This window comes from Sminthopsis crassicaudata, chromosome 6, assembly GCF_048593235.1.
Source record: "Sminthopsis crassicaudata isolate SCR6 chromosome 6, ASM4859323v1, whole genome shotgun sequence".
Taxonomy (NCBI): Eukaryota; Metazoa; Chordata; class Mammalia; order Dasyuromorphia; family Dasyuridae; genus Sminthopsis; species Sminthopsis crassicaudata.
Window position 1 is genome coordinate 16186314 of NC_133622.1, and position 27239 is coordinate 16213552.

The 27239-nt window shown below is 34.4% G+C and overlaps 1 protein-coding gene across 1 annotated transcript in view; it reads right to left on the reverse strand.

Annotated features, from left to right (window-relative positions):
- Positions 1-27239, reverse strand: part of SEPSECS (Sep (O-phosphoserine) tRNA:Sec (selenocysteine) tRNA synthase) — a 52412-nt gene that overhangs the window by 9213 nt on the left and 15960 nt on the right. The window contains exons 6-8 of the mRNA XM_074275448.1: positions 16333-16435; positions 12078-12207; positions 11872-11963 (exon numbers count right to left, since the gene is read on the reverse strand). Of these exons, the coding sequence (XP_074131549.1) occupies positions 11872-11963; positions 12078-12207; positions 16333-16435 (325 nt within the window). The remainder of the gene's footprint in view (positions 1-11871; positions 11964-12077; positions 12208-16332; positions 16436-27239) is intronic.

Below are 27239 nucleotides of genomic sequence, written 5' to 3' on the forward strand. Positions count from 1 at the left end.
GTTTTTTTTATTATGAACTTTATTATTATTGCCACAACCAACTGCATAAGTGATAATAGTATAGTACAATTTCAGGCATCTGATTTATAGTTACCCTTGTTTTGGCTACTTCTGTTAAGTAAAAAACTCTTCCCAAAGATCTAACAACAGAAATACCTACAGCTCTTTTGAATTTATTGACACTCTAAAAAGATAATTGCTCAATGTTCTTTTCTAATATTCTAATGAAAATACTCTGGTCATTTTTATTATCCATTTGTTAACGCTACTGTATAAACTACTGCTACAATCCTTATATTTGGTAGCATGGTTTCAACTGTCACTGCAATATGAAAATCTTTAGACCATAAAAATGTTAAAATAACTGAAAATTGCAGATTGCTATTATTGATGGCTATGTATAGCTATACTGCAGAGACTCCGAAATGCCATTTACAGTCATTAAAGAGGATTCAACCTAACCATCTAAATTAGAAAAACTAAGTGGATAATGAATGTCTCCAAGTTCAGACTATGCAACTAGGAAAAAAAGTACATCCATCTTAGACAGATGTTGTCCACAAATTATAAGGGAGGGAAAGAGTAGGCAAAAACAAAAAAAAAAGGGTTTTTTATTAACATGACACTTCCTGAAACAAAAGCCCCTTCTAAGGAGGCTACATGGCTACAAGTCATGAAATATCAGTTTCCTGAGAATTCAAGTTGAAGATCACCCAAAAGGCAATGGAAAGGCGCAGGGAAGCTGTGATTAGGCTGTAACAAACATGGCCCAAAAGAAGTTATCTGAGAGATGTGTGACCAGGTACAAGACGAGGAACAATCAAGGAGGAGCCTGTGTTCCAATGGTCCACAAGCAATGTACAGTGGCCCCTCCCAAATCCCATGAGGAAATGATGAAAGGTAATGTACGAATCAAACATGAAGGGCGGGTGGTCTGTATCATCAGCAAGAACAGCCCCATGAGGAAACTCCAGCTCCACTGAGGAACTGAAGAACAACTAGCGAGCACCTCCTGCATAAAGTGCGGTGTTTTCTGTTAAGTAGAAAACTTCCCAATCATTTAAGCGTAATGATCATAATTCACTTTACACAGCAATCCCTTCTGAGGTAGGTCCCACCAGTATTATTTTCCAGCTAGGTGGTTCAGTGGAAAGAGCACCAAACCTGGATCCAGGAAGAACTGACTTCAGATTCAGTTTCTGACACATATTACCTATGTGACCCTGGACAAATCACTTCACCTGTTTGCCTCAGATTCCTCATCATAAACTAGGAATAATAATAGCACCTACCTACCAAGGGTAATATAAATGGACCAAATGAGATAGCAATTATAAAGCACTTATATTAGCGTGGTGTCTGGCACATAGTAAGCACTTTATAAATGTTAACCGTTATTGTGATTTTCCAGATGAGGTGGTTGAAGTTCAGAGAATTGAAGTAGTTTGGCAATAACCATGTAAATAATAAGTATCTGAGCCTGGATTCAAACCAAAGTCTTTTGGTCTCAAATTCAGAAATCTATTCATTAGCCACAGTGCTATATAGCAAGATACTTACTGTGCGATAAGGTTTTAATGCTTTTACATTAACATTCACTGTATTTTAAAAAAATTTTAAAATACATATTAAATATCTATTTCCTATATAAAGCCATAGCTAAGCAGTTTTCTACAGGGCAGATAAAAGACATTTCAGAACCAGTACTATTTTTTTTTATTATGGCTAAATCTATAACTGACATATATTATAAAATATTCTTATAATGAGAAATTTATAAGCACTCCAAGCAAATATATATAGAAAGGCCTTACTTAAAAGAAATGAAATATTATTGATTCTCTCTACCCTTTGTACTATATTTAACTTAATTTTAAAAGACTTCTCACTAGAGATAAACTGAACTGTATCTTGAATGCTAATGTCAGCTTTATTCTGAATAAAGGGAAAAAACCAACTTCATACCACAATACATGATGCTAGTAGTGGGCATGTTAAATTATATTAAAGTATTACACTTCAGTAGACTTTTTGCAAATTGATTTGCAGTCATGAAACATAATGCCTCGAAAACCCCCACAGAGGCAAAAAATTCACCAAGTCTTGCAGAAATTGGTCTTAAATAATCATTTAAAAATTCGTAGACAATGATACAATGATTAGTGTGTTCCTTTGAAACACATACTATTTCACTTTTTGGGTTAAGCTGAAAATGGAATTTCACATTTGATTATAATGACTGTGCAATTATATAGGTAACAGTTCATAAAAACAAGGAAATAGTAATGATTTCAAAGACAATTTGATGTAAGAAGTCTAATAAGCTTGTATTCTCTCTCTCTCTCTCTCTCTCTCTCTCTCTCTCTCTCTCTCTCTCTCTCTCTCTCTCTCTCTCTCTCTCTCTCTCTCTCCCTCCCTCCCTCCCTCCCTCCCTCCCTCCCTCCCTCCCAATCTCTGATTCATCTGCTCTAGACATCTGACTTGCCAGCCATAGCAGCCCCTACCCTGTTCACTACTGGGATCCTTCCCCACCATTCCCAAACTATAAATCTAGTTGGTATTTCAAATATTACATGACTATGAGAGAAATGGTGAAATTGAAAAACAGCTAGATTTGGGTTCAAAGATCTGGGTTTAAATTTGCTAGCTGAATGACCTTCATTAAGCCCTTCAACCTTATAGTTCAGTTGTGAAATAAGGAAAATAAAACCTGTGCCATCTCTTTATTGTGAGAACCATGTTCTAAAGCACTGTGTAAACTACAGAGTACTGTAAAAATAAATATCAGTAATTATTAATAATAATAATATCATTTGAGATACTTTTGTTCTTAAAGCAGCACTTCTTGTCTACTCTATTTTCCTCCTGGACATAGCTAGGTATCCTGCAGTAGCTCAGTCTGGATATAAAACCAACCCAACAGATGTTCACATGGACAAACTCTGAAAGAATGTTTACCTGGCCTATTACACTAGAATATTTTTCTTTGGAAGGAAAAACCATCCAAGTTAAATATTCTCTTTTAAAGCAATATTGGAAAAATGATAACTGCTAAGGTTTATCTTTCATTTTGCCTGGAGAAGTTCAGAAGCAGCTTCATGGGAGTTTAAACTTTTTACTAAAAAGCAGATAATTTCAGGCAACTCTCTCCTCAATCAAGTAGATTCTTCATCAGGAGGGGGGCAAAGGCAAAAGGGTTCAATTCACAAACTGAGTTCTACTCTGCCTGATCCTTTCACCCCTTCAAAACAGAAGGATTGAAAAGGAAAGACTTCAAGCTGAGTTCTTGTCTGCTTTTACTGCAAAGATAAAGCCTTTTCTGCAAAGATCTAAGCTTGGATGAAATAACCTCTAAAAATATCATTGCTGCGAATAAGGGCATAGAATTTTTTAAAATTCCTAAGTTTTCTTTTAACACTCCTTTTTTTAGGAGGCAATAATGCCAATAATATAAAAAGGAGTTCTCAGTGATAGTATATAAATAGCTCTAGCTGAGAGCATAATAGCTCTGCCTTAGCTACTCCAGAACTGAACCAATAAACTATCACTATTAAATTTTCACAGTTCAAGAGCAAGTACATTTAAACAAAAGAGGTCCTTGCTTCTGCAACAAATCCAATAAAAAAAACAATATTTATAATACATATCTGCAATTATGGTTTATGGAGAATATCCACATTTTCAATGAAAAGATTTGCTTGTTAGATGAAGTTGTTAAAACCTAGTTTTATTTACTTGTAAAAATATAATCCCCAAATAAGTATTTCATTACTTTTGAAAATTCCAACAAACATCCCTTGTTCTCAATAAACAAAATATCTAGGATTTTAAACTGATTCAACTGATTATATATGTAAAATCCTGTGTAAACTTTAAGCCATTATTTAAAAATCATCAATTATAATTTCTATTTATTGACATAGGTATTTCTATTGGTGAAGATTGTACTATTCATTATTTCTTATACTATGATTCTTGTACATGCTTTTCCTTAAGTTTCCAACGATGATATTGCCTGCAACAAAAGTGTCAAAAATATAACCCAATGTGGCCAGCAACACTCCCCAGTCTTGCCCAATCCAGATAAAAACATAATTGGAAAATATTTAAACAAAATAAAAATACTATAGAACATAGATAATGTTAATATGTGGTTTTCCTGAGTTGAAGGCCTCAGAGATCCACCTCATATGGTTTAATGGACTGTTTCTATTTTGTTTGATACCAATGGACTGAAGCCATGGATTTTCTCATTTTGAATTTAGTCTGGTCCAGTTCCAATCCAAATGCAATGATTACTGTGCCACTGATGACAAAAGTAAGTTACTACAGAAATCTTAACAAATTTGTTCCATTGTTGGGTGCTTTTTCCATTAATAGCCACACTTTTTCTTATGCTCCCCCATACACTGGGACTCTTAATAAAATTTTCAAATATTGTTCCTGCTGCAATCAGTCACCAATCTTTTCTTTTGGGTGGTTCACTTCATCTAGATCCTGGAGGTAGTTATCTATTACTTTTCTAATTATTTTTCCATTATTCTCAAGAAGTTCAATACCTGATTCAGCCATCCTTTACACCTCAAAACATTCTCTTCTACTGGAAAATGTTGATGTCCATGCTGACGAACCTCTGAAGCACCCTGCTAAATCTCTATGACTTACATTTCACTCCACCTCAGTCCCACAGAGGGACAGTCATATCTTTAATTTCATCATTACCCTTTTCCTCTCAGAATTGTTCTTCGACATCCCCAAATTAATCCCTCTAACCCTCTCTCCTCTTCTAATTTGTTATTACTTCTTGAGTTTCATTCTGCTGCCTTCAAAATACTGATCTGAAGTTAACTTGCTCCCCTGCAATTTATCCCTTATTAAGCCAAACCTAGTATACCTCCATCACCTGCCTTCCTCTCTCCTGACTGTGTCTCCTGACACAATCTTAAGTCTTTACAGAGCTAGATGGGAGATAAGACACATATACCTAAAAAAATGTCTAACAATTATGGACAGCTGCAAGAGTATTGAATTGAGAATCATGAGATAAAAGAGCAAGCAGATTGCTGTACAGTTGCTGGACAAAGCTGCACAATCATTCAGACTAAATCCACTACCAATTTATATTATGTAATCTCAATTAAGTCTTCAATTTCGCCCCACAAACCTTTTATTCTTCCCTTGACACCTTACTGCACTTCTATGGCTTTTCTAAACATTAATTTCTCTTCTCCAACTAGATTTTCATTCCTTGCCTCCCCCCTAGCAAAAAGAGCATACCTCACATTTTATAAAGAATAATGAAACCATATATCAAAAGCATGACGTGCCTATGCTCAATTCTGAACTCAAAATCTCTCAGCATCGTCCCCAATTCTCCTCCTTTGCTCTAGTCTAAGAGGAAGACCAGCCACTCCTCTCATACCCTTTTGGTCCCATTCCCTTTACAAGTGTTTAGGAGCATCCCCCTTCAATCAGACCCTTTTCCCCCCAATCTTCCAACAAGCTTACAGTCTTCAAGCATGTCCACATCTCCATTCATTTGAACCTGCCACCCCCTCAAGTTAACAACCTATGTTATCTTCATCCTTTCATAAGCAAACTCCTAGTAAAAATTGATTTTCTCTAATTCTTTACTACCCACTTATTTTAAACAATCTATAATCTGGTTTCCAAGTTCATCATTCAAATGAAACTTCTCCAAGATTACCAATGACCTCTTGACAAATCCAATGGCCTTTTTTCTGTCTTTGCCCTTCTTAAACATTCTTTAATATATGCAAACTATTAATATTCCCTTCTTCTGAATACTGTTTGCTCTACATTTTATACATTTCTCTGTTCTAATTCTATGCTGACCAATCTTGCAATTTCTTGGTATTTTCTGGTTTAAGTTATCACAAAAAGAATAATATTGTTATGTTTTAGTTCTTTCCGTAGGGTGTGGATTCTCTGCTGATGGATGAACAAATATCTTGCATTAAGAAAATCAATGGATATGGTTAATGTTTTAGTTGATCTAAAAACTTTGATTCTTAATGTCTTCTTTCCCCCTTTTACAATATTCCACTACTATCACAGAAAAGAGGACCCTTTTAATATTTCTTTAATTTATAGGCTGATATGACCCTAGAATTCAACATTCACACACCAACTTGCTATGATGATAAGTCTCTTCCACCTTGTGGAATCAGTCTGTCACTGAATCATTTTCAAAGCATGTGCCACGCTGTAGAATCTTTCACAGATTACATTCATTATAGAGATAGTCTTTGAAAATGTAATCTCATCTTTAGCATTACAGTAGGACTTTGTGGAGCTATCATTTATCAGTATTTCATACAACCTTAAATATAAGACTTTAAGGAATTTTCAAGTTAAAGTATTTCGCCAATGTTTCTGTAGAGGTGTGGAACTGGAAATTAAATAGATACCCATCAAGTGGGGAATGGGTGAATAAATTATGGTGTAATAATGTAATGAATTATTATTGTTCCATAAGAAATGATGAGCAGGATTGGTTTCAGAAAAGCCTAGAAAGACTTACATGAACTAATGCTGAGTGAAGTGAGCAGAACCAGGAAAATACTATAGCAACAAGAAGACTGTGTGATGTTCAACTATGACTGATTTAGCTCTTCTCAGCAATGAAATGATCCAAGATAATTCCAATAGACTTGAAAATGCTATCCACATTCGGAGGGAGAACTACAGAGACTGAATGTGGATCCCTTTTGTTTGTATGTTTGTTTTTTTTTCTCTCACTTTTCTCTTTTGTTCTGACTTTTCTTTCACAACATGACAAATATGGAATTTAAAAGCAAATTTTGGATTTTACATGTATAATTTATATCAGATAACTTGCTGTCTTAAGGAGAGGGGAGATAAGGTAGGGGGAGGAAGGAAAAAATTTAGAATGCATACTCTTAAAAAAATGAATGATGAAAACTATACTCCTGAAGGGAAAAAAGAAAATAATTCCTTAAAAATTAGGAATGGGCACTCAGAAGTTAATGACTCCCTAACATTCCAAAAAAACCAATAAAACTGTCAAAAGAATGAAAAGCTAGAAGAAAATGTAAACCAGCTCAATGGAAAAACAACTGACTAGGAAAACAGATACAGGAGAGATCATGTAAGAATTTTTGGACTATATGAAAGTCATTATCAGAAAAAAGAATCTAGACATCATCCTTCAAGAAGTCATCAAGGAAAACTGTCCTGATATCCTAGAACCAGATGATAAAACAGAAATCGAAAGCACCCAATGATCACTTTTTGAAAGAGATCCCAAAATGGAAACTCCCAGGAATATTGTAGCAAAATTCAAGAGCTCTGGGTCAAAGAGAAAATTCTGCAGGATGCCAAAAATAACAGTGCAAATATCATGAAACGATAATCAGGATAAACAGGATTTAGCAGCATTAACATTAAAAGATCAGAGGGTTTGGAAGATGATATTCCAGAGAGCAAAGGAGCTATGATTACCAAATATTATTAATACCAAGCAAATCAGTATAATCCTTCAGTGGAGAAAAAATACATATACTAAAAAAAAATACAGGACTTTCAAACACTTACGATGAAAAAAACAGAGCTAAAGAGAAAACTTAACTTTCAAATACAAGTCCTACAAGAAACAGAAAAAGGTAAATAGAAAAGAGAAATCATAAGAGATTCAATGAGATTAAGCTGTTTATAATCCTACATGACAAAATGATACTTGTAACTCCTAAAATCCTTCTCATTATTAGGGCAGAAAGGAGTGTACATATATAGAGGACACAACTTTGAGTTGATTCTGATGGGATGATGTCTAAAATAAAAATTAAGGCATGATGTATTAAGAGAAGAGGGAAAGGGGAAGAAAGAGGTAGAATAGAGTAGCTTATCTCACGTAAAAGAGGCAGGAAAGAACTTTTACAGTGCAAGGTAATATTGAGGGGTGGGGTGATGAACAATTCTTGAACCTTATTCTCATCAGAAGTGACTCATAGAAAATAGACACTCAGTTGAGAATAGAAATCTACGTTATTTTACCTTTAGGGAAGCAGAAGGGAAAAGAGAAGGGAAGGGGCTGAAAGGACTGCCAGATTAAAGGAGACAGTGGTTAGAAGCAAAATACTTTGGAGAAGGGGCAGAAAGGAAAGAAGGAGAGGGAAAAGAGAAACAGAGAGAAAGGGGGAAATAGGCTAGAGGGAAATAGACAATTAGTAATTGGTAAATATGGGGGGGGAAAAAAAACCTTTACAGCAAGTTTCTCTGACAAAGGTCTTATTTCTCAAATATATATAGAACTGAGTCAAATTTATAAGTACACAAATTACTCCCCAATTGATAAATGGTCAAAGGATATGAATAAGCATTTTTCACGTGAAGAAATCAAAGCTATCTATAGTCATATTTTTTTAAAAAAACCCTCTAATCACTACTGATTAGAAAAATGCATATTATAACACCCACCTTACATCAGAGGAGTAAATTGGGACACTACAGCAATGTTACTGGAACTATGAGCTGACGGAATCATTCTGGAGAGCAATTTGGAACTAAGCTCAAGGGGCTATAAAACCATGCACATCTTTTGACCCAGCAAATACCATTCCTAGGTCTGTATCCGAAAGAGATCAAAAAAGAAAAAAAACCCAAATGGAAAAGGAATACACAATCCATTTTAAATTGGAACACCAATAAGCAAAATAATGAATTGTGTTTATTTTTATACTTTAATTCCCAAATGATATTAATGATTAAAAATTTCCATCTTGATTCCTGTATTCCCCAAGAAGTCACTACATTATCATACCCTGAAATATGTTGCTTTATCACTGTTTGCTGATTGCCATTATAATATCTACAATACAATGATGCACACACAACAGAAACACACTGACTTTTCAAACAAGATTCTTGCTCACATATGGTTTTAGGGTCAGTCTAACCACAGAGACTTTTGGTCACCTAGGCTAACCCATACTCGAAGGAAATCCCCGATATGATAGGTCTCAGAAGCTGTCAGAAGCATTTTTTTAACACTTCCTACTTCTCTGCCCGTCCACCCCAGCACACATAACACCATCACATTCTCTAATACCTCAAAAGATAACTGAAGTGGCATTACTGATACAATTATTTCTTCCACTAACATAGACTGAAACTTCATCTATGTCTTAGTATTTTAGACAATTTCCTGAGTTGTATATCACCAAAAAAAAAAAAAAAAATCAGCCTTTCAGTGTTGAGTCCTATCCACAGTTAATTAGGCTATAGTCCACTGACAGAGTCACAATCAAAGTGTTTTTCATGTGGTAGGGAAGACCAGAGTTTGTACTTTGCCAGCAGTTTTCAAAAGGCCAGCATTTTTTCCAAACCAAGAGGTTAATCTTTCTAAAACACTGCATATCACTCCCCTGTTCAAAAACCTTCAAAAATTCCCAGATATCTATAATGGCCCAAACTATTTAATTGCTTTAAGAGCCTCTAAAATTCAGTTGCAACCTACTTCCCCAACTTCTTCTCTTATTACCTTCATATTTCTAATTCCAAGTTGTTACTTCTCTTGGTGACTCTGCCCAGAATGACTTTTCCCTCTCTTTTTTTCCCTACTGTCTAATGAAACTGTGTAGGTGGCCCTAACAGCAATACCTCTGTCCAGCATTCACTGACCACTTAGCTCAAGCGGTCTCTCCTTCCTAATCAATAGCACTTGTTTTCTAAATCCTGTAATATTCAATTAGTATTTATGCATCATGAGACAATAAAAGCTTTGGTTCCAACTTATTCAACCACCTCACTTTACAGAAAGTGAGACCTGGAGAAGTAAAGATACTTGATTACGGTCACATAAACTACTTAGTGTCAGAACCAGCAGTGGAACTATGGTTTCTTGCCTCAGTCAAAATATACTTTCTACCACACCCTAATTATCCATCATCTTTTTAGGTAGATATCTCACCCCCCCCCACTAAGCCAGTGAGGTCTTCCAAGATAAATCCCCATTTCCCTTAATTGGCCCTGAAGGCCAAGCTGGCTCAGTTAATTGAGTACTTACTAATCATTGAGACCAGAGGCATCAAACATAAAACTTCAGTATAGTCAGAACCAGATTAAAATGTCATTGGGAAATATTTAACAGAACAAACAAAAATTACAAAAAGGCAACATTACATTTTAAAATTAAGCCAAGGGATGGCCCACTGGGATCCTCACATGGAAAGCAGTGGCCCCATTTCCATCTGAGTTTGACACCAGGGATTTAGAAAACAAAGAAAGATGAAGGCAGTGTCTCAGGCACATCTTTGGGGGACCAGAGTTCCCTGTTCAACTGCATTCAAATGCATCCTGAAAAGTCTCTAATGTTTGCTTGAGTCCCAGTTTCTAAATAATAATAGTTAAAAATTCTACATCATTAGTGAAAAAAGTTATCTCTAAAACAATGAGATTTCAAGCTATGGGCCTATAATCCCTTTTTCAACACAGATAATAACCTATTAAAAAAAAAAAAAAAACAAAAAAAAAAAACATGTTTTTTCTTCCCCTATGTCATTATGCCTTAAATTCTTATTCTAAAACACTCAGTGTCTTTTTCTGCACTTGGACTAGGTTAAACTTTTACAGTTGTCTGGCTAATTACTAATTACTTTATCATACTCTTATGGGACAGAAAGAAAAGGGAGAAGGGGCTCTCCAGTGTGACAGGGTAATTCTAGAGTCAGCTCTTTGAACTCAAGCATAATCTATGGATGTTACATACCCAAGTCATCATTAAACATCTAATTTTGGCCTGGTCCCGAGTATGAATACACCAGAAATGTGGTCAAAACCTAATTATCTTATGCAAACATGAAATTCTATGGTATTTTATAGGTAAATTTTCAGGTAAAACATGAAAAAATTTGTTCCTTGCCTCAGTTCACTTATTTATGTTAAGCTGCTGTTGTAAGACAAAATATAATAACATTTACAAATTCTAATAAGTCCATTTATTTTAAGAAATACCAAAACCAATTATATCCCACTGCCTCAAAATAATTTTAGACAGTATTACTGGAATTCAGGAGATGTGATTTTAAAAGCCATACATCTTAAGAAATATATAAATATTGTTACGATAAAAGAATTGTTATTCCATGGGTTGATTCTAAAAATTGGGTGGAGACAGAGAAAGACAGGCAAATTAAACACAAAACTTCTTACTTAACATTTACATTTACATTACTGAGTACCTATCATATGCATGGGATAACAAGCTGAGAAGTTCCAGTGAACAGAACTAATTTTTTAAGTAGCTAACTTTAAAACAGCTTCTAAAAGACTCTTCAAGATAGCTGATAAGATTATCGATACATGCCCAGAACTGTTACTCACTTGTCCTATCACAAACTATTCCTACCCTTTTGGATTTGTTATTAAATAAATTTTCAAAGACAAAAATAACCAAAAATTTTAAGAGTTTCTTGCCTTTCTATGCTAATAACGGGACCAGCTTTTGCAAAGGCAGATTAGTAGAACAAGGGCAAGTGTCTTCTCTAGCATCTTCCTTCAGAGCTGACTCCTCAGACCTCAATGACTCTTCAATCTTGGAATAGAAATGTAAATAAAAATTCTTTGGCAGTTACCTGATACTCAAGAACCTCCACTTGAAAGTGGTATCTTAACTGTAATTAAACTAATCAGAAGTTGCGGTTGTAGCTTTCTTGGAAATGACCCACATACCCTTGGCACCAGTGTATGTACTTTCATTGTGTACAAAGCAAAGAAGAAACCCTCCACAGTGATACTAGTCCAAATTGCTCCCAGCTCCTCCCAGACCACAGTCATGCTCACAAGGGACAATGCAATATGCAATATATTTATAATTAAATACATGTTTACCTTTCTTTCTTTTAATAGCTTCTTATAGCCATTTGATCCCAGGGATAGTAAGGTAATAACAATATCTAAAGATGGGGAAGCTGAGGCTCTTCCTGAAATAATAAAGGACAGATTAGTCTCATAAAAAGGTCATGTTCTGAGAAAGAAAAGTTATCACTGGAGCAAAACAAATGCAATTTCTTCTGAAGGACAATTAACTTATTTACCTGGATACATCTTGCTGATTTCTTGAATGAAGGCTTCACTGAAGCCAGCAATGATAGCACCACCTACTGGAACCATAAAATTTTTGTCCAAGCTCTGAACGAAAGCATCTATTCTACCTACTCGAGCACCCTAAAATCAAACAACATGTAATAATAGATATTTAATGTTAAGCTACCATCAAATGTACAAAACTGAAATTAAAAAATACCAAGGAACATGAACAATTAAATGAAGTTAAAACAAAATACGATGTTTTCTTACAAGTTCAATTCTGCATAAATATTAATCTTTTTCTTCATAAATCAATTTTAACTTTTAGAAAAGTAAAGCAACACAGAAACAAGGACTTTAGTCTTAGTACTTTAATTAAAAGCTATAATTTTGCCAATGTATAGAATCACTTACATTTTTGTACATTTACAAATATTTATCCTTCATTAACTTAACAGATATATAGGTATATTTAACTTCATTTTTCTTGAATTGTGGGAATACAAAAAGAATAAATACTTCCCATCCTCAAATATACTTCAGTCTAGTTTAGCTGGAAAGCCCATTTCTGGAATCAGGTTTAGCCTGCCCAAAAGCATAAGATGGCATGCCAAATTTGGGGAAGCCAGCTTGGCTAGAAGGTAGAGTACATGTTTGAGAACAATGAAAAATAATCCTGGGAAAGATAGTTTGAAGCCAGACTGAGAAAAGCCTTAAATGCCATTAACAAATATTAAACTGAATAATAAAAAGATGCAAATAGGAGTTGAAATGTGGCTCAGAAAAGTCTAAGATTGGACTGGCTGACAATATAATCAAGAGAATATTACACTGTCAAATAATTATTTTAAATTTATTAAATTTGATTTCTAATAAATGTTTTCAAATGAAACTTTAAAAGACAATAAGTCCTAGTGAAAACTAGAAAACTAATAAATGGGAAATATAAAATTAAGTTCTATACATTCTATGCTTGTTGGTCCATATAACCTATGCTTACCTTAATATGTTTTCAACACCTCATTTGACAAATAATACTCTCAAGTCCTTCTCAGACAGATTTTTTTTTATTTGCATTCACATCTTTCCTATCTGCATTCACAGTTCTCATAAATATACATATTTTAACCTACAGTTCCACATCTGCTCTTTAAAACATTTGGGAAAAACACAGGAAATATATTTTGTTTGTATGAAAAGTATGTTTTCTTTTAATGTTATTTCATTTTGTTTCTCCTCTTCTAGACTGCCCTGCTTCATTTTCATATATTTGAATTTCCAATCCAGTGTCCTTTCATTTGTTTCTTTGATAAGACTAATTTTAAATTTTCTGTTGTATTAATACATTGTATTTGTCCAATAATTTAGCTGCACATTGCATAAATTCTGTTTTCCCAATTCTCCTTTCTCTTTTAAATACTCAGGAATGTGTTGTGGTTGTGGTTCCATGCTCTACTAAAAATACAAAGAGTTAAAAGGAAAAGGACCTATTTGTACAAGGGTATTATAACAGCTCTTTTTGAGGTGGCAAAGAGTGGAACGAGGGGGTATTCATCTACCTCACCAGAGGTTGAATCATTCCCTGTTTTGCAGTATGTATTTATAAATGCTGAACTTGTTTACCAGATTGAGAAGCAGTATTTCTTCGCTATTATGTCTTTCTTGTTGGCTTATCTACCTATGTTCATGGTCTTCTGAGTTAAGATCTTTGGTATTTTCAGCCTTTTTTCCTCTTATTTTCCCTTACTGTTCACTTTTTGACTCCCTTCTCTATGACAATGATCTCTCTGGGGGGCTGAATCTCCAAATGTCTCAGCCCCCTCCTACTCTGGGCAATTCTTATTTTGCCATCCTTGGTCTCTGCTTCAAGTGACTTTTGGGGGAAAGAATTAGCCCCAGATAGATACTGGACGTTATCTCTCAGGGCCCCCCTCCCCCCCACAAAATGTCCTACCTAGTTCCCAACACCACTATTATAAGCCTAGGCCAATTTCTGCCATATGAATTTTTAAATTGTGGATCTCTGTGACACTGGGCAGAGGCAGGGATTAGATTTTCTACTCGTGACCCCTTTATACCTGAGAAATTTTTTATATATTTTATTTTTTAATTTATATTATTTATTATATATTATTATATATGTATTATATAACATATACTTATATTATTATGTATTATTACATTTATATTATTATTTTTTTTTATTATTTCACAAGCCTCATGTTCAGCTACAAGATCCCAGACAGGGTTGCAACCCACAGTTTGACAAGCTGAGGATGAGTACAGAGGAGCTCAATTGCCAGCCTAAACCCAAGTTTTGTCCTGCTCCCTCTGTGCTGTATATGTATATGTATATGTATATGTATAGGTAGTATATGTATATGTATATGTATATGTATATGTATATATGTATTAAGTTCTTATATATATAAATGAATTCTTTCCTCTGATTTCTTTGGGGTTTAGTTGTATTAGTAGTATTGCTAGGTCAAAGGGTATTCATAGTATTCGGACTTGGGGGACTGGTTCCAAATTGCTTCCCAGAATGGCTGGATACATTTAGAACCCTGCTGGCTACCATGACTTCAGGCCCTTTTTGGAACTTGGAGCGTGGATCTCCAGGCACTGCAAGGTGAGGGAGTTGGGTCTGGGGGATTGTGAGCCCATGACCTGGGTCAGTCTGAGCAGCCTTGCTGCTGAGAGAGAGGGGCAAGGTAGGAGCTGCCTTCTTTAGGTTCTTGGTGATCTAGACCAGAGACATCAGGCCTGTGCCCCCTGGCCCACAGTATGCCTGAGTGCAGCCAAAACCAGACTAAAACAAAGTAAATAGCTAAATAACATATATAAATAGTTTAATGATGCACCTAGTTATATAATACATAGAACATAATGACACATACATTTTAATAACCCCTGTTTCTATTTGAGTTTGAAACTGCTGTCCTAAGCCATCGAGATAGCTAAAATTGTTTTATCAGATGCATGATTTCTGTTTTGAAGAGTTTATGAAGATCAGAGAAAATGTCTAGTCTTGTGGGTCACATGCTCTCTAGGTCCAACATGAGATACAAAAGCTACTCTAAGTACTAAAGACACTAAGTCTGCTCCTTTAAATCTCTTAAATTCCTTTGTAAACCCCTATTTTTGATTGCCCCAAAGCCCAAGCTAACTGGGGACAAATCCCACCAATTGTAAAATGAAGAGAAAAAACAGAATATGTAAAACAAAGAGCTAAGAATTGTTACAAGTATTGATGTCAGGGTTACATTTTCACAATCTCAGGCTACTTAATATTTCTTAAGATGTCCCAAAAGAAAAAGACCATATTATAAGCAGGAAAGCCATGAAGTAATGCCCTAGTAAGCAAAACTTTACATCAGCATTCCCATTCCTTCCACATAAAGATAAATCCATAACTATGAAAAAACAGACTGAGGTCAACATATTTCAGATGAAGAATGTATTGGCAGATGGTCTAAAGTCTAGAAACAGTTGCTATTCTGTATCTGAACTTCAATTCACAGCTTGAGGTCATAAGACTGTCAATAAGAAGGCGTATTCTGGAAAAATGAAGGTGTTTGAAGGTAACACAGAGCTACAGAATAGAAGAACTGTGGAGACCATTTATGTCAGCCCTTTCATTTAAAAGATATAGAACAGACACAGAGAGGTTAAGCACTGCCCAAAGTCATCATAGTCAGTACGTGGCAAGGCTACAATTTGAGTCAGTCATCTAATTCTAAGTTAAATGCCTATTTTCTCTGAGGTAAAACATAAATAAATGCTCCTTGCATTGTATTGAGATAGACATAAGAGGTAAGAATTGTATTTCTCCCCATTCTAAACACATAAAGGAAGATGAGCTCTAGGTATCCCTCTGAAAGAATAAAACTGATGCTTCTATGTGCTTCCAATTCCTCCTTCTCTATGACTTTATTCTAGTGGTGGGATTCGTACCTGGTCAACCTGGGCCATGGAATAATCAAAAATAGAAATTTACAAAGGAAATTAAAGATTTAAAGAACTAGGTTATCACTTCTTCAGTGCTCTGTTCCCAATGCCATGGGTTTTTGAATTCAGAATAGCTTTTATACTTCTTTTTATACCTAGTCTCTACACTCTCCAAGTGCAGATTTTTTTAGAACTGGTATTCTAAGCTTTGGTGATGAATATGTATATGTACTTCAAAACTTTCCTGTTTTTAAAAGGTAATAAACTTTATCATACTTTAAAATTTAATTTTTAATTAAAACTTTTTTTTACCTGTTGTATAAGATGCATACACTTTGAAGATTGTACTCCATATGCATTGTTGACTATATGTGGAATATCATAATTAGCACAGATCACAGCCAGTTCTTCCAGTCTACAAATATAAAAAAATCAATTTAGTGAGTCACATGATATACTGTAAAGTTATAGTATTCAAATTATTCTTTAACAGTATTCAGATCTCATGTTTATTGCAATAAAGCTTAATGACTGACACAAGCATCACTCAAATATATTGAAAGTCATTTTGTTATTTTACAGCAACAAAAAATTTTTCAATTCAAGTAATGATATCAGGTGATAAAAGGTGGCACATATTTAGAAAAATTTAATTTAACTGTCTAAAATATTAAAAAAAAGACAAGTTTTAACCTGTGTCAAATTAGGGAAGCATCTTAAAATTTCTATTTCACTGTTTATATTGACAAAAAAAAAAAATCAAGAAGTGAATTTTCATGATCAAGAAATCAAATTTGCCAGTTACAAATTATAAAATGTTTTTAAAATTATCTTTACATGTTGGTACCAACGTTTAAAGTTTTTAGAAAGTTAAGATACTGCGGACAATTTAAAGGAGATGCCATTTCAACTCAATCTAAAATGATGTTATTGAGAGTTTATAGTGAGGATTTGATAGCCTATGAAAAAGTTAATGGTTTTAGAGCAAAAGCTTATTAATAAGAATATACTCTTGTCCATAATTAAAAAAAACTTCTGCTATTATTTAGAACATTTGTTAACATTTTAGAACCTAATATAGGAGTTTTTTTTCTTTTTTTGCTAATGTGAAATATTTTAAAATCTATAATATTGTATTAATAATACCACTTTGGCCAAAATTAATGCAGATACAGTATTTGTTTCCTCAATGTTATTAAAAGGAGTAGTACAGTTTGGTAGGAGAGTTAATGTATATAAGACAATATGAGTTAAGACTGAAAATGCTGCAAGTTTTAATGCAGGAAGTGCCTTAAATGCGAAGAAAAACAGTCTGTGAAATCATTTTGGTTACTTTATAAATAACTCTTTTTACAGTATGTGTTCTTCTTTAATACTAAAACAAAAATTATAATACTGCTAAATCTATAATTTTCAAATGACCTACTTGAATTTCTGTTAAATGAGAACATTTCAGTATTAATTTTTAAAAATAAAATCTATAAACAATTTTAAACCACTCTTTCTCACATGAACAATAAACACACTATAAATTCTAGAAAACATACAAGTAGTTTATTTTTAAACTATAATAAAAATTAAGAAAAAAATGAAAATAATAGGGACTACACTAATACAAAAATATTATTGGAGAGAATTAAGTGATTTCAGACAACTTGAAGTAGATGTCCAGTAGTCATCTCAATATGTCCAAAACTGAATTTAATATTTTTACCCTAACCCCAACCTTCATTTTTCCTAAGAGAGCAACACTATCTTTTCAGTCCCTCAGGCTCAAAGGTTAGAAGTCATCCTGTATTCTTCAGTATTTCTCACCTCCCCATAGTCAAACTGATAGCAAGACTTACTGATTTCACCTAAGCAACATCTCTCCAATATGCCCCCTTCTCTACCATTCTGGAGCAGCACTATACACATGACTAACAGTTTGCTAGTGGATATGTCAGTCTCAAAATATTTTCCCCATTGCAATCCAATTTTCCATTCAGCCACTCATATATAGGCCCAATCACTCCCCTACTCAATGACCTCCACTGTCTCCAGGAGCATTAAAAAATGCTTTGTCAGGCAGTCAAAAGTTGTAATTTAGCTTTCTCTTATCTTTCCAATTTTATTCACCTCCCCGAGACAGTCTTTGATTCATTTTCTTCTATTTTTTACTTTTGATTTTGATTGTTTCTTGATATTTCATGGAGTCATTCACAAACTTTCACTTGTCTAATTCTAATTTTAAGGAATTATTTTCTTCAGTAAATTTTTGTAACTTCTTTTCTATCTGACCAATTCTGCTTTTTAAGGAGTTCTTATCAGTGGACTTTTGTGCCTCTTTTCTCAATTGGCCTAATCTGCTTTTCTTCAGTGAATTATTGTGTTTCTTTTACCATTAAACTAATCCTGTTTTTTAAAGTTCTTTTTTCTTTAGACCTTTTTTGTGCCTCTTCACAATTATCTTATGTCATTCTCATTCCTTTTCCAATTTTTCCTCTCTTTTTCTCATCTCTTTAATTCTTCCAGGAATTCTAGCTGGTCTTGGGTCCAATTAACATTTTTCTTTGAGAATTTGTTTAAAATTACTTTTATGTTGTTATCATCTTCTAAGTCTGCCATGGTTTTCCTTGAATCCTTTGTAGCTTTTGATAGCTGGATTCTTTTTTGCTGTTTTCTCTTATTCCCAGCTTAATTTTTTCACTTTCAACTTTATGTTAAAGATAGAATCTGCTCACCTTGGGGTGACGAGTCACTATCCCAAGCTTCTGGTTTTGCCTTGCTTCCAGAGCTAGTTTTGGGGGTCTGCAAGTTTTTGGTGCTTTCAAAATAGTGGTATCATAGTTAAAGGGTAATGATTGCTCTCCTGATCTGTGTTCTTATATTTATCCAGGAAAAGCCCCTGTTCCCTGAATCCACAAATACTAGTGCTCCAATTTGCCCTGGAACTGTGACCAGCCCCCCCCTACTCCGTTGTGACATATTACAAGCATTCTTCTCTATCTTGAACTGCAACTGAGGACAGCTTATGGGCAATGGAGTTGCCAATTAGCCCTAACTGCTTCCAATTCCAGCAATGTTTCCTTGTAATGTCTTTCTGACCAGCTGTCTGACCCCTTTAAAGTCTCTGGACTTTAAAGAACTCCTGAATCTACTGCTATGGCTTCTGGAGGCCCACTGCTGACGTTCCTGCAGTACTCCAGGCCTGTATCCATTGTTAAAGACCTCTCCTGTAGACCTTCAAAGCTGTCTTAGGCTAAGTCTCCCTCTGATGTTTTATCACACACAAGGCATACCAAAATTGTATTTGATGCATTATTTTAAAATTGTTTGGGAAAGAATTTTGGGAGCATTCAGCTGCATTCTGGCCTGAACTCTACCATCTGACTTCAGAAGAAGCTTTGGAATATATTTTCTCATACGAGGCAAACAGAACAAGCATTACTATTACTGTCCTAATTGCACAGATAAGGAACTGGGTCTATCGAACGACAAAAGACTATCCCAGTGTCACAGAGTCAGTAAACACTGAAGTCAGAGTGAGCTCCTTCTCCCAGGCTAGTCCAGAACTCGGCATGTGCCTACTAAAAGCACAACATTGTAACCTACAAACAAAACTACTATGCTCTTGAAGACAGCCAGGTCTATCATCATGAAAAAGTTGTATTAAATTCTTATAGTAGTCCTCTAAAAACTCTTTTGTGTTGTAGTGAAAATTAACATGCATTCATTATTGCACAATGATGTGGCATCTATGAGCTTAAACCAAACTAAGTCTCCTCAAGCTACAGAGAAAGAAAAAGGTTACCATATTAAAAAAAAAAAAAAAAAATGTGTGATCATAACCATTCTAAGTGCTAAAATAAAATTTATGAACTAGAGAAATGCTGCTTTCAAATTTGGAAGTACTAAAAATTAGTAAAGACAGTATAGTTAGAAATTCTCAATTCTCCTCAACTTCAACAACTTTAACAAAAATTGAGAGAGAAAACAAAACTGAGTTGTGATCAGGAAATCTGAGAAGAAAACAGAGAGGGGTAGAGCTAAGATGGCAGAGAAAAGGCAAGGATTCACCCAAGTTCTCAGCTGAATAACTTTGAATAATGTCTCAAAACAAATTATGGAGTGGCAGAATTCACAAAAGGACAGGGTGAAACAGTTTTACATTCAAGATGTCTTAGACCAGCAGAAAAGGCCCACTGCACAGGAGAGCACAATCCAAGGCAAGCCAGGCCCCAGAAAACCAGCAAGGCATTGGGGACAAATGAATCAGTGGCAGCAGTGATAGTTTCTAGACCTCTCAGCCCACAGAAGGCAAAAGGGTCAGACAACTGGTGAGAAGGCGTTTAAAGAAGCCCCATGATAACACTGGGGACAGGACTGTTATATTACCAATACATGGATCTTGGTCACAATCCTGACCTCAGGGTCCTCCCAGGACAAAGAAGAACACTAGCAGCAAAGCTTGTTACTACAGCAGACGGAGCAGGGACCCTAGTCACAATACCAGGTTACTCAGACCAGAACACAAACCAAGAAAGTAGTAAACACATTTCTCCCTAAATCATACCACCTTGAAAGAACCTAAAACTTACAAGTCCCTGAATTATCTCTGAAAACATCTACACAAGAAATATGAAGCTCAGATTGCCTTCACCACTTTGGAAGCAGAACCCCACTTTAGGATGGAATTAAAAATCAAGAAATCTGGGAAAATAAGCAAAAGCTGGAAAAGATCCTGACTACCAAAAGTTACTACAGTGAAGGGAAAGATCAAATCAAACTAAAGAAGAAAAGGAAGTCAAAACTGCTATATCTAAAGCCTCAAAGAAAAATGTGATTTGATCTTAGGCCATGAAAGAACTCAAAAAGATCAAATAAAAGAAGAGTAAAAACAGGGAAGAGAAATGAGAGTGATACAAGAAAATCATTTAAAAAGAATCAACAGGTAAGTAAAGAAGGCACGCGCGCGCGCGCACACACACACACACACACACACACACACACACACACACACTTAGTAACACTTTTAAAAAACAGAATAGGCCAAATTATAAAAGAGGCACAAAATATCCAATGAAGAGAAGAATGCATTGAAAAACAGAATTGGCCAAATGCAAAAAAAAAAAAAAAAAAAAAAAAAAAAATTACAAAAATTCATGTAAAAACTCTTAAAAAAAAAAAAGGGGAAGAACTTTAAAAAGTAAAGTTGGCCAAACTGAAAAGATACAAAAGTTCATTGAAGAAAACAATTCTTTAAAAATTAGAATCAGGCAAATAAAAGTTAATAATTCCACAAAACAGCAAGAAACATTAAAATCAAAAGAATTAAAAAATAGGGAAAAGAGTGAACTATCTCACTGGAAAAAACAACTGATCTGGAAAACACATCCAGGAGAGATCAGTTAAGAATTATTGGACAATCTGAAAGCCATGACCAAAAAGATATCTTAGACATCATCTTTCAAGGTACTATCAAAGATAACTGCCCTAATATTCCACAATCAGAGAGTAAAATAGAAATTGAAAGAATCCATCAATCAATCACCTTCTTGAAAAAGATTTCAAAATGACAAATCCCAAACCTACAAGAAAACATTATAAGCAGCCAAAAAGAAACAATTCAAATATCATAGTCATGGTAATAATCAAGGTAACAAAAGATTTAGTTAGCAGTTTCTACATTAAAAGATTAGAGGGCTTGAAATAAGATATTCTAGAGGGTAAATTACAACCAAGAAATCACATACTCAGCAAAACTGAGTACAATCCTTCAGGAGAAAAAAAAGACAATGACAAAGTATACTTTCAAGCATTTCAGATGAAAAAAGTGGAGCTGAATAGAAAAATCTAACTTTCAAATACAAGATTACAAAAAAAGCATAAAAAGCTAACAGAGAAAAAATTGTAAAAGATACAATAAGGTTAAACTATTTACACATCTATATGGGGAATGATACATGTGACTCCTAAAAACTTTCTTGTTATTAAGGCAGTTGGGAGAGCATATATGACCCTTACTCTCATCAGAACGAGTCCAAAGAGGGAAGCACATACACACTAGTTAGGTATACAAATATCTGGCCCTACAGGAAAGGAGTAATATTGTACACAGGAGAAATGATCTGAGCACAGACTGGAGATTACAATGTTGGGCAAAGAGTGAACAATCCATTTGCGCGATAGGTGAATACATTTATGCCTTCTAAGCTGCACTACTGACCCATCCTCCTCAGGACTATGTAGAGCTTCCTTTTGTGTCCCCAGCACTTCACAAGCATTTAACAAAGGCTTACTGATTTGAGTCTCATGTCTATTCCAGGACAGCACAGAGAGACAGAGAGAGGTCTATAGTCACTGAGATCAAGGTACAGCCAGGAAGGATCTCACAAAGCCACTGAACCTTGGGTTTGAGAGGGGCCATCAGCCACATCCTAGAGCAAGAAGAAGTCAGCCCGGATCCACAGCGGATGCATGACTCAAAGCAGGGATCCAAACAGGCACCATAAGGCAGCCGTATCAACTAGGCCCAGAGCAGGGCCACAGATTCAAGGTGACCAAGAGGCAGACACACTCCTAGGGTCACAGTCAAGCTGCGGAAGTATGACAAAGTGACAACAATATAGACTGGCGAGTGAAGAGAAAAAGAGCGCTGCAGTGGTGCACTTCTGGTCCCAGGGCTCTGGTCCTGGAAAAGAGGGAGCCCTGACAAATTCCTTCCAAGAAACTTGGTGCCCAAGTCAAGGAGAGATGAAGAGACAGAAGGAACTACAGATTGATGTCGCTCAAAATATTAAATAAAAATTAAGTTAAAAAAAAAAAAGTTCTAGCAAAGAGTCTAAACATTGACTAGGTTGGATTTATTCCAGAAACACAGGGTTGCTTTAAAATTAGATCAATATAACAGACCATATCAATAACAATAAAAATCATATTATGATATCAATACAGGAACAACTTTTAACAAGATACAATTCCCATTTCCATTTTACAAAACAAATCTAGAAAACAAAGGAATAAAGGAAACCTTCCTTAATACGATTTAGCTTATCCAAAAACTAAAGCTAATATTTTATGTAATAAGGATTAACTAAAGAATTTTCCAATAAAATCAGCAGTAAAGTAAGGATGCTACTAGCTATAGCAGTTAGAAAAAGAAATTAAGGGAGTATAGCCAAGAAGGAAAAAAACCTATCACTTTTTGGAGATGATATAAAGGTTTTTAACCTTTATATTTAGATATTTAGATAAATAAAAATATTTATTTTACATTTAGAAAAACATAGTCATCTAAAACATTAACTGAAATAATATTTTAAAAGTTGTAAAATGTAAAAATAAATTCAGATAAGTCATCAGCATTTCTCTCTCACATCAACAAAAACCAACAGGAAATGATGGAGAAATTCCACTTCTAAAACTACAGAACATATAAAATACCTGAGACTCAACCTACAGAGACACACATAGGAATTACATAAATACAATTACAAAATACTTTTTGGGGGGCAGCTAGGTGGCGCAGTGGATAGAGCACCAGCCCTGAAGTCAGGAGGACCTGAGTTCAAATCTGGTTTCAGACACTTACTAGCTATGTGACTCTGGGCAAAGTCACTTAACCCCATTGCCTCAGCCAAAAAAAAAAAGATACTTTTATAGAATTAAAGACATACCTAAATAACTAGAGAAATGTTTATTATTCATGAATAAGTAGACCCAATATGATAAAAATGAGTAATACTATCTATATTAATTTATTTTATTTCAGTGATAAATCAAACGATCAAAGGATTATTCACTAGGAAAAAGATGAATAATTCCTCAAGAAAAACAAAGGGTCAAGAATCTCACTGGAAATGATGAAAAAAGCAGGAAAAAGGAGCCTAGCAATATCAGATCTCAAAATACACTTACAAAATAGTAACCATCAAAGTGATCTGGCATCAGAAATAAAGACTGATTAATAGTATAGTTAGATATGCATGTATGTACAGAAATAAATGAATATAATGACCTAGTACTTGATAAATCCCAAAACCCTCAGCTACTGATATAGCAACTATTTGAAAAAAATTCCTGCACAAACTAAATACATTTTATCAATATTTGTTTTGAAAAGGTAAATCTCTTCCAATACAACTGACATATCAGGGAACAATGTAAACATAATGCAAACTTCAAATTTGTACAATTTCTTCTAGAGGAACAGAAAGAATAAACTATAACTCTTTATAATAACTCATAAGTTCTAGTACCCACTTTTATCAGCAAACCAGGTCTTTTCTTTTCTTTTCTTTATTTCTTTTTTCTTTTTTTTCCCCCATCAACAAAATCAATGCTATAATTTATTACATATTTTCTGGTGTAGTAGGTAGGAGCTGCTGACAAAAAGGCGGGTTCACATCCGCACATCCCAATTTCCTCTATGGCCTCTAACCCAGAGGCCAGTATTGGAGATCTGCTCAATTTTCCTGACTTTGCTAACCTGGCCCATGGGAATCTGGATATAGACCAAGCAGCAGCCCAGTCAGTTCTATGCCATAGTCTCTAACAATATTTACTACAGTAGCCATGTATTTCTCAACCATTCAATATATATAAAGTTACACTACTATGTTTATTATGTTCCTATATTTTTTTAAACGAGTCACTAAAAAAGTTTTTTTGAGGATTGTGCTCCTCACCCTAACACCATTTTTCTCATTCTACAACTTTTACTGCATGACTTTGCAACATCTAGTTAGAGAACTAAATTACCCGAACAAAACAAAATCTCACAAAATATACCAAGATAATCTCTAAATAGATATATGACTTACACACACAGGGTGACAACATAAATTAGAGGAGCAAGGAAAAAAAATTACCTTTCAGACATATGGATAGGGAAAAAGAATTCATAACCAAATAAGGGGTAAAAATGATAACAAACTAAAATGGACAATTTTGATTACATAAAATTAAAACATTTGTATATGAATAAAAATAAATACAATTAAAATTACATGGGAAATAGAAGAGGAAAGCTTGACAAATTTCTCATTTCCAAGATATATAAGACAAATTTTAAGAATAGAACCATTCTCAAATAGATTACCAAAAAAAAAAAAAAAAATGAATAAACAGTTTTCAGGAAAAAAAAGTACAAAGTATGAAATAGTCCAACTACATGAAATATTTCTAGATACTAACATGTGAAAAATGTTAGCAAAATGTCCCAACAAATGAAAAGTTCTACCTCATACTACCCATCAGATTAGTGAAACTGAAAAAAAAAATAATAATAATAAATGTAATAATAAATAATAAACTATGGGAAACAGGCAATTTAAATGCCTATTCAGGGGTTATAAATGTATCCAGTCATTCTAGACAGCAATTTGGAATTATGCCCCCAAACTCACAGTTGACACTATGAATACTCTCTGATCCAAGCAATACCACTTATACAATTAAACCCCAAAGAAATCAAAAAAGAAAAGAATTCATATGTGTATGTATGTATGTAATATACTTATAAATATGTATGTGTTTATATATCATATGTATATATGTATACACACACATATACATACACATATATCAGCAATATTTATAGTGGCAATGTGGAAACTAAAAGAGGTGCCCATCACAAAGGACAATGCTAAATAAATTGTGATATATGAGTGTGATGGAATACTATCATTGTGCTATAAGAAAAACCTAAGAAACCTCAAAGGAACTGATGAATAATGAAGTGAACAAAGTCATGAACATAATTTAAACAATAACAACATTGGCAAGACTAACAACTTTGAAAGAGTTAAAAACTGATCATCATAATGGCCAGTCACAATTCTAAAAAACTAAGGATGGACATTTGCTATCCATCTACTGACAAAAACGTCATGGATTTTGGGTGCAAAATAATAGCTAATGTGGAAATTTGTTTTACTCAACTGTGCATATTATGCCTTTATGTCAAGGGGGGCAGGGAAGAATAGACTTTTTTTAATTTAAAAATAAACACACATTATATTTAAGAAGCTACATGTCTTGTAAAGATTACAAATTCATCAAGTCCATAATAAAACTCATTGATTTTTTGAACTTCACTGTTTATGTCAAGATGAACATCATCCTTCTATTCCCACAGCATCCTCCTCACTCCCTGACCCAACATAGCCCCTCTACTCTACTTCCACAATATCCCTTTCTCTCTATTCACACAGCCACTTCCTTAACTTAGGCCTTTATCACCTTTTACCTGGACTCCTGCAGAAGCCTTCTCACTAGTCTCATCACCTTAAATCTTTTCCTTCCAGGAAAATGATCCTCCACATAGATGACAATGTGATTTTCCTAAATCTCAACTCTGGCCATGTCTCCTTATTGATTCATAAATCAATAAGGACCAGTGACCTCCAGGACCAAATACAAACTCCTCCAGCTTTCACACAACCTGTTCCTACCCTAGCTTCCCAACCTTCATGTATCTTGTGTCCCACTCTGTGGGAGCCTTTTTGATATTCTTCACCCATGACACTCCATCGCCTACCTCCATGCATTTGCAGAGGCTACTTACCGTCACCTCTACTTAGAATCCTGAGCTCCCATCAAAGCTTAGCTCAAGCTTCACCTCCTACAGAAGGCCTTTCCTAATCCCTGCTGCTTTGTGCTCTCCCCACAATTAAATTATGTTTGTATATGCTTACATAAGCATGTTATTTTGCTCAACAGAACCAAAGAAGAGAACGGTTTCATTTTTGCCTTTATGTCCCCAATGTGCAGCAACAATGTCTGCACATAGTAGGCACTCACTGAATGTTTAACGGCTTTAAATTAGAGTAAAATAAAATCTGGGCTAGATAATTTATATTTGCTTTCATCTAGAAAGTAAAACATCTGCATCCATGCATAATACTATCTCTTCCCAATAAAAACAAAGAAAAAGAACTATTGTGTATAAAATTAGCATATAACCAATTTTTTAAAAGTGATTTTCAATATATTTAGAAAAACTGCACTTTAATCTATATTGGATCACTTATTGTCTACAGGAGAGGGAAGGGAAAAGGGAAAGTGAAAAATTTAGAACACAAAGTTTTGTAAGCATGAATGCTGTAAACTAGCATGTATTTTGAAAAATATAGTAATTAACAGTATTAGTATATGTAATATATAATAGTATTAATAATAATAGTATATTATTTTAGTAATAATAATTTCAAGCAAGATTTTTTTAATTTCAAATT